The sequence below is a fragment of the Medicago sativa genome, chromosome 4 (assembly GCF_051527215.1).
Source record: "Medicago sativa cultivar Bolivia chromosome 4, Bolivia_mono, whole genome shotgun sequence".
NCBI classification, from domain to species: Eukaryota; Viridiplantae; Streptophyta; class Magnoliopsida; order Fabales; family Fabaceae; genus Medicago; species Medicago sativa.
The window spans coordinates 92,839,141-92,848,171 of NC_140752.1; the positions used below are offsets into that span (position 1 = coordinate 92,839,141).

Below are 9,031 nucleotides of genomic sequence, written 5' to 3' on the forward strand. Positions count from 1 at the left end.
CTATTCTATCTTTTCTGTTTTATATTATAGAAGATGATGATGACGATAATTTCATAATGTATCTCTCTTGCTCCAATTAAGGTTTATTTTTCTCTCTCTTCATCGTGAGCTCACAGGAGCTTGATTTTCAGGTAAAAACAGAAAAAAAATTAATAAAATTGAAGCTCAAATTATAGTTGTTGAATAAAATTTAGTACATTGATCCTCTCAATTATAAATACTACTATTTCTTAGAATTTTGATGTAGTTTAATCATTGTGTGTTGATGATTTTGTTTCAACTAGTTTGATTTATATAGATGAGTTTGGCTTGTACGGAAAGCTCGGAAGAGGGTGGAGGGCATTCAGAGCCACCTGATCCCGATGTTCTCGAAATTGATCCTACTTCTCGTTACATTAAGGTAATGCAATTGCCTATGATTTGATTAACACTGTTTACAATGCACTAAGCTAATTTTGTTCTTTGCATCTGTAACAGTATAAAGAAGTGATCGGCAAAGGAGCCTTCAAAACTGTGTATCCATTAATACAATGCATCTTGCTGTTAAGAATAAAAATAATTTTATTGTTCAAGTTGATATAATTTCAATGTGCAAATGTTTTCCATAATTTGTGATAAATCAGTTACAGGGCATTTGATGAAGTTAATGGAATTGAAGTGGCATGGGGACAGGTTCAGATTGACGAGGTGTTACAGTCACCAGGTGACTTAGATAGGCTATACTCAGAAATGCATCTCTTAAAATCGCTGAGGCATAATAACATAGTAAGATTCTATAATTCTTGGATTGATGACAAGCGCAGGACAGTTAATATGATTACTGAGTTGTTTACTTCGGGTAGCCTCAAGCAGTAAGTCCAATATCTCTTTCTTATGTATTGTTAATCTCTGTGTCTTTCTTATTTGCGAGATCAACCAGTCTGTTAGTGGATGCGATGCATGATGTAGGTATCGTAAAAAACACAAGAAGGTTGACTTAAAGGCTGTCAGAGGATGGGCGAAACAGATTCTAATGGGTTTAAACTACCTTCATAGTCACAACCCGCCGATTATACATAGGGACTTGAAATGTGATAATATATTTATCAACGGTCACCAAGGAGAAGTTAAAATTGGAGATTTAGGGCTGGCGACTTTCTTGACACAGGCTAATGCCAAGACTGTTATAGGTATATTATTCTACCTTGTGCTTTTTTTTCCTGCTAATATCTGTTAATCCTTTGTATAGTTATAACTAATAAATTTTTATATGATTTTTACCATCACATAGCATCAGGAATTGTATAAGAACCGTATTTATTGCTGTTTTGTCGCATTGCTGTTTTATTTCTATACCATTTATATTTACACCTATGATATCCTGGTAGGAACTCCGGAGTTTATGGCACCCGAAATGTATGATGAAAATTACAATGAATTAGCTGACATATATTCATTTGGTATGTGCATGCTTGAGTTGGTTACTGCCGAGTATCCTTATAGTGAATGCAGAAACTCAGCGCAGATATACAAGAAAGTTTCATCTGTAAGTATGTGGTATTTATGAAGTTCTTTTTTTCCGCAGGATATTACTGGATTACATGGTCATTCACAATATATCATTCTGCAGGGTATAAAGCCTGCTGCTCTTTCTAAAGTGATAGATCCAGAAATAAAATCATTTATTGAAAAATGTATTGTTCCAGCATCCGAAAGATTGTCGGCAAAGGAGCTTCTGATGGACCCCTTTGTTCAAGTGAATGGTTCAACAAAAAACATTTCTCTTCCATTGCCAGATATTGTTCTTCCCAAATTGGGAGCCTCTGAAAACAGATGTATGATGTCTGAAGGTCCTGCTAGTGCACGTATTGGGGCCATTTCTATGGATATTGGTGACACTAACGAGATACCGGTGATCACTGTACTTGATAATTCCACTGTTGATGCATCAAGTTCTGCGAGTGTTGAGATACGAAGGTTGAAGGGAGGCAATACCTTCTTTCTAAAAGGTGGTCTAAATGATGAGAATTCTGTATCATTGGTTCTGCGGATAGCTGATCAGAGGGGTTAGTATAGTTCATTTCTACCCTTCAATGACTTCTAAATTTGTTGGTGGAAAGTTTATACTTTTTGCGATTTATATGCAGGACAAGCAAAATATATCCATTTCATCTTCTACCTTGACAGTGATACTGCTGTCTCAGTTTCAAAGGAAATGGTTGAGCAACTTGAACTTGCTGATCAGAATGTAAAATTCATAGCTGAGTTAATCGATTTGTTGTTGATGAATTTGGTTCCTGAATGGAAACCTTGTGTAGTAATTGATCATTTGGTTTCTGCAAATGATAAATGGACTAGGGCTAGCCAACAGGCAGACTCAGAGTTGGCTAAAAACAACGGAAGCTCAAAACATTCTACTGAAGATGCAGGTCCCTCAACCTCATTCGAAAGATCATCTGCGAAAGAGAACGTTGACAATATGGATTTATGTTCTGAGATGTCATATGCTTCTGCAACATCAGACATCAATGATAAGCTGTCTATGGTTTCATTTATGTCTGCTGAACCGGGATTTGGTGGAGGTAGTCAGAGCTCGTTCGCATCTGAAATTGGGGCATCGTCTGATCATAGGAGCAAGTTTTTACACACGGGGAGCAACAGTATGGTGAGCTTCGCAAGTTATCCCATTAGTGTTTCCTCCTTATCCGAACCTGATGATGAGTTGAGAGTAGAGTTAGAAATGATTGAACAGAAATATGAAGAGGCAATTAGAGATTTATCCAAAAGAAGAAACTTGGCCATTGAGGAGATTAAAAAAAGAATGTCAGATAAGATGGTATCATAGAATGATTTCGGTAGTATTTTTTCTTTCTGTTTTATGAGTACAAAATTTACTTCTTTCTTTATGCTGGGAGGCGTAGAAGAATTTACTAGTCTTTTTAATAGTTACCTTTTACGTCCCCTGCTCTCTTCATTCATACCCGTGAAAGAGACAAGTGTAAATATGGAGCTGTGGAGGAAAATGTTCTTTTATTGTGACAGGGTGTTTGCACTTTTGCTTTTGGAATGGTTTATTGAAATTATTTTTGACACTATCCAACAATTGTATATGATTCTTACAAAATTCGTTTTACTTTATGCCCAGTTATTTGTTGTAAATTATTATATTGTGAGCTGACTCTAGGGTTTTGATAAACTTTGTATCATCAAATCTATGTTCAGTGAGGTTAAGAAGTTGGTTTATGGCTTATTAAGATTGATCATAAGAGATGGTTTGGTAAGCAAGTTTAATCTTAGGGTTGGAAATAGATTAAGCCGTCCAACAGGGATCATACACTAGTCCCAAGTTGAATCATGCTGGGTATTTATATTTTTGAAAAAAAAAAAGGCAAAAAGACATGGGTAAGATTTTTTTAAAAGTGTGTTTAACTATCACACTTAATGGGCTGGTCTTTCTTTTTTTTTTTTTTTTTGATTAAATGGGCTGGTCTTTCTAAATAAATATAAACAATATGATGATATTTTTTGGTGTTACTCTTAGAATGTTACTCTTAGAAGAAGGTAAGTTTTTTTATAAGGAGTTAAAATCAGATTTCATTTACCGTTCTAAAGTTTTAAACACATTGGCTATATATAAGATTGAAGCCACCATTTCCCTTAATAGCGACGACGTTGCCTTGTATTCAAGGGAAATGGTAAAGCATTTACCATGCGTCCATGCGCACCATATAAAAAATCGCTCATATGATTCTCTTCTTCACCAAAATTCTTAATTTGAGTTAGGATTTGTTAATTTTAATGATTCCTCGACCTTCATATCACCTTGTTTACAGCCATCATCTTAGTGTTCTGCATTATTATAACAACAGATACAAAAGTGAAAAGTGTATTTGTTTAAGTTAAATAACTAGCTTCGTACAACAGAACAAGCTTGTTTACTAGGCAGAGGTGAAAGTGAAGCAGTGATGTGAACTGTGAAGCAGTTTGTTAAATACCATTTCATTGATTTCAAATGTGTGATCAAAGTCAATAAGCTTCTATAGAAGACTTTATATGACAAATATTTGATGTTTTTACTTTTCCATGTAGCTTATGATTTTGCGAGGTACTGGAAATCGATCATTGTTTTCTGGCAAGGACATCAACATTGCCTAGTGGCCTATGCCGCATTCCAATGGGGAAGCGGTATCTGGTTTCCATTTCAACTTTTGTTATCAAATCTCGCATGTAGATCCACCTCCACTGTTAAATTTTTCAAGATTCAATCACAAGAGTTGGTGACATGTTAAGATTGTGATTTTCTATTGGACACGTGCGAAGGTGGTTCATTCCGACTAGGCATCTCTCTTTTTTTAGTTATGTAGTTTAACGGTTACAAATTCACCTCTTAAACAAGTGATAAATTTAGGGTTTTAAACCCCAACCAATGTCATTATCAATTTAACTATATTTGTGAGTATAACTTATAATAAAATGGATTCGATATGATAGGATAACTTAACGTATTATATGCTTAATTCTACTTTTAATTCCCTTAGTATTTCTATTGCACGATTTTCACTTGATATTTTTGAACAATTTAAACCCCCGACATTTAACCCTTTCTAATTTTGTAGCCCTAATTCATATTCCTCCAATTTTCTCTTGTCGTGACATCCTTATCGCTTGATCTTAATGAATATTCGTAGTCCCCCACTCATTTTTTTTAATAGAATGATTGATTTTTAAATTTTCTATTATTAAAATGTTTAATTTAATAAAAATTAATTGAAACATAATTTGCATGTTTCTGAACGTTCTAATTCAAAGTGAAGATTCATTTTGATCTTCATAATTTTCCAATGGCTTGATTCAGTCCCCAACAAAAATAAAAGTCAAATTAATCCCTTATATTGTGGATAAATTAATGTTTCTATTATAATGAACCAGTGATTAATTTGTTCACAATATGAAAATGTCAAAGACTAATTTGAATTTTATTTTGTTATAAACTAAAACTAGTATGGATACCCGTGCCAAGCACGGGCTAGAATTTCGTCGTAATTAAAACATTAGATGAAGATGTATTATTCTCATTTATGTGGCTGCTCTATGTCCAATGAGTAGATCAACACCAGTGTTGGCTCTCTCCATAAGGTTCAACGATGGTATCATAACTCGATTCGACTTTGCGAATGAAGCATGGGTGAATCTCAGTGGCAGATGTCAGATGCAGAAAGTCTGTGAGATACGTTGATGTGTTGAGTGTGAGCTAAAGTTCCACCTTGGATGCAAGAGTAGATTTTGAGCAGCATATAAGTGATATGATCCATATACTTAATTTCTTAAGGTTTAGGTTAAGATGTGGTGTCAAACTCACTTGTGTGGATTCTTTTTTTTTTCTGTTGAGATGATCAAACTCAATGTAGGATTATGCGAAAATCACAATATTGTAATCAACCGTTTGTTTTAGTTTTTGAATGTCATTAGTTTAATTTTCATCTTAAAGTTTAGCTTTTAGACGTCATTCTCTTCCATATGAATATTTTCATTAGTAACAAAAAAAATATATGAATTTTTTCATTCAACATCTATTATTTCAAATTTATTCACTTTTGAACTTTAGTGGCAAGTGAAAACGGTAAATTGTCGATGTGTTATGCTGAGTTGACAAAAATATATGCTTATTAGACAATTTAAAATCATGCAAAAAAATATCATGTGACGTTTGTTTAATTGAACCTATTTTTTTGGTAAAATAATTACCCAAAAATCATGGACTCCTTCAACCAGCCCACCAAAAAATCGGCAACTCACGTTATTCTCTATACTCTCACCAAAAAAAAAGCACAATACTTATTTTCGTTCGTCTGTCTTCCCTTGTGTTTCATTTCCTTCTTTTATTTTATTTTTTTTTACTTTTAATTTTCTTTATTTCTTCTCATGGAAGAAAGAAACATAAACCTCTCTCCATGAAACCACCATCAACCAAACTTTTAAATATTTTGCGCCTTCATTTGACCATATTTAAATATGTCATGTAATTACGGACGTGGATAGTTGCATACTTGACTAAGATGATAATTTATCAAGTGTGTATTAAAGTTCTATATTGGATGGATTAATGGATTTTGAACATCATATAAGTGAGATGACTCATGCTACCTAAATGTTTTAGACGAAGATATGATATCAATCTCACTTATGAGATTTCTCTTAATCAAAGATGGTGATCAAACTCGTGTAGAATCCCTTAGAAGTCCCAAAATCATGATGAACTGTTTTGTTAGTTTTTAGATGTCATTTGTTTAATTTTTTATCTTAAATTTTAGTTATTGAATTTTTTATTCAACATTCATTATTTCAAATTCCTTGGCTTTGGTCTTTTGGGAATTCTGACAATGGAAAAAGATAAATGTATTATTTTGAGTGTACAAAAATATATACTTATTAGAAATTTTAAAATGATACGACGCTTTTTAATTGAGTCTATTTTTTTTCATACAATAATTACTCCAAAATCTCATAATCCTTCAACATACCTGCAGAGTTGCAAGCAACTCAATCCATTTCATGTACTTTCAAGGTTAAAAAACACACCCCTTATTTGTTTTCCTTACCATCTATCTCATGTAAAAGATCTCTTGATCCTTCAATAAACCTGCAAAAGTGCAAGCAATTCACTACATTCCGAATACTTTCAAATTCAAAGTACACACCCCTTATTTGTTTTCCTTACCATCTATCTCATGTCAAAAATTCCTTTTCCATGTTAGGCCTGAGTTTGTCCTTATAATTTAGCCATGTCACCATATTACACAAGCAAAATGTCTCACATTTAAGAGAGATGTTAATGTGTCATATGTGAGTTAAAGTTTCACATTAAATTCAATGGTAGATGGTGAGGAAAATATAAGTGAGATAACTTATGTGCCTAATGTCTTAAGATTTTAGACGAAGATGTGGTGTGAATCTTACTTTTGTGGTTGATCATAGCCTAAACTAATTATATAACATTGTTTAGGCTCCCTTAGAAGACACAATATTATGATGAACTATTTAGTTAGTTTTGGATATCGTTTATTAAATTTTTTCATCTTAAAATTGAGTTTAGGGATGTCATTTGCTTTTAAGCTGTTTTTTATTCAACATCTATTATTTCAAATCATTTTACTTTTAGCCTTTGGTGGGATCTAAGAATTGAAAAATGTAGATGTGTTATGCTGAGTTGAAAAAAAATACATGCTCATTAGATATTTTAAGTCGATATGTGGTGTCAATCTCCATTGTGTGATTGTTCTTTGCATAATATGATAATCAAACACAATATAGGCTCCATGTGTCGTCCCAACATTAATATGAACTATTTTGTTGGTGTTTAGAAGACATTTGTTTATTTATTTTTTTTAACTTAAATATAGTTTTTGGATGTCATCCGCTTTCATGCCATTTTTTTATTCAATCTTTATCATTTAAAATTACTTTACATTTGGTCTTTGGTGGGATGTTACAATGGAAAAATGCATGTGTTATGTTAGTTGACAAAGTACATGCTTATTAGTCATTTGAACATGATGTGACATTTTTTAATTAAGTCTAATTTTTTGGTAAAATTATTACCTAAACATCTTCAACCCCTTCAACAAACCCATGTAATTACCGGCAAATCAGTCTATTCCCAAGAATTTCACGGATAAAACACGCTACATATATTTTTTCCTTATCATTTTTATCACGTTTAAATTCCTTTTTCGTATTCTATTTTTTTCTTTTTAATTTCTTTTCTCTACTATCATGAAATAAATAAACATAAACTTGCCTCCATGAAATTACTACCAACCCACATTTTTTAACACGATGTGCCTCTGATTGACCTTATTTGACTATGTCACATATTTTCGGATGTAGATAGTCATACACTTGATTACCATACGTTAATGTGTCAAATGTGAGTTGACGTTCTACATTGGATGAAATAGTAGATTTTGAACAACATATAAGTGATATGACATTCCTTCAAAAAAAAAAGTGATATGACACATATACTTAATGACTTAAGATTTTTTTTGAAAATATGGTGTGGAAATCTCACTTATATGGTTGCTTTTGACCTAATATCATGATCGAACTCAATGTAGGCTCATCTGAAAGTCCAAACATTATCCCAACATTATGATAAACTGCTTTGTTTGATATTGGATGACATTTGTTTAATTTTTATCTTAAATTTTAGTTATTGGTTGTTATTTACTTTCATACAATATCTTTCATTAACTTTTGGTCTTTGGTTCGATTTGACAACGGAAAATTGCATGTGTTTTGCTAATTTGATAAAATAAAGAATTGTTATATTTATTAAAACAACGTGACATGTTTTTATTTAGTTTAATTTTTTGGTAAAATTTATACTAAAAGATTTCGAACTCCTTCAACAAACCCGTAGATCACCAGGAATTCATTATATTCTATATATTCTTACAGACAAAGTACAAAAATTTATTTTTTTCCTTATCATATATATATGTTTGAATTGCTTTTTTTTGTCTTTTTTCTTTTTCTAATTTATTTTCTCTCTTCTCATGAAAGAAAAGAACAAAAACCTTCATCCATTAAATCACCACCAACCCACTTTTATAGCATGCTATGCATTCTCTAATCTTATTTGGTTATGTTACCAGATTACAAATATAAAAAGTCTCACAATTAAATGAGATATGTTAATATGTCATATATGAGTTAAAACTCCATATTGGATGCAAGAGTATACGGTGAGAAACATATAAATGAGATGACTCATATATCTAATGCATTAAAGGTTAGGACGAAGATGTGGTGTCAATTTCACCTATGTGGTTACTCTTAATTTAATGTGATTATCCATAAGAAGACTTTTGGTATTTGCTGGAAATAAACCATGGAAAAATATTGATCTGTTACTTTAGTTGATAAATTACATGTTTATTTAACATTTTAAATGATGGGACATTTTTTTAATTAAGTAAAAAAGAAATGGTAAAAAGAAATGTCATATTAAATATTCTCTTAATTTAGGGATGTGATTGTAAAAAGAAGT

At 32.1% G+C, this 9,031-nt stretch overlaps 1 protein-coding gene across 4 annotated transcripts; it reads left to right on the forward strand.

The window, feature by feature from the left end:
- Nucleotides 1-2: 2 nt before the first annotated feature.
- Nucleotides 3-3,103, forward strand: WNK6 (WNK family serine/threonine-protein kinase 6). Of its 4 annotated transcripts, none has more exons than XM_085705651.1 (8): nucleotides 3-131; nucleotides 285-400; nucleotides 478-515; nucleotides 624-851; nucleotides 949-1,169; nucleotides 1,368-1,525; nucleotides 1,610-2,045; nucleotides 2,127-3,103. In XM_085705651.1, the coding sequence occupies exons 2-8, from the start codon at nucleotides 299-301 to the stop codon at nucleotides 2,822-2,824; spliced, it is 1,881 nt and encodes a 626-aa protein (XP_085561777.1). In that variant the 5' UTR covers nucleotides 3-131; nucleotides 285-298; the 3' UTR covers nucleotides 2,825-3,103. The 4 variants fall into 4 exon arrangements, with proteins under 4 accessions (XP_085561777.1, XP_085561778.1, XP_085561779.1 ...); XM_085705652.1 differs by having other exon boundaries at nucleotides 299-400; XM_085705653.1 differs by lacking the exons at nucleotides 3-131; nucleotides 285-400 and having other exon boundaries at nucleotides 488-515; nucleotides 624-703; nucleotides 804-851.
- Nucleotides 3,104-9,031: the final 5,928 nt, after the last annotated feature.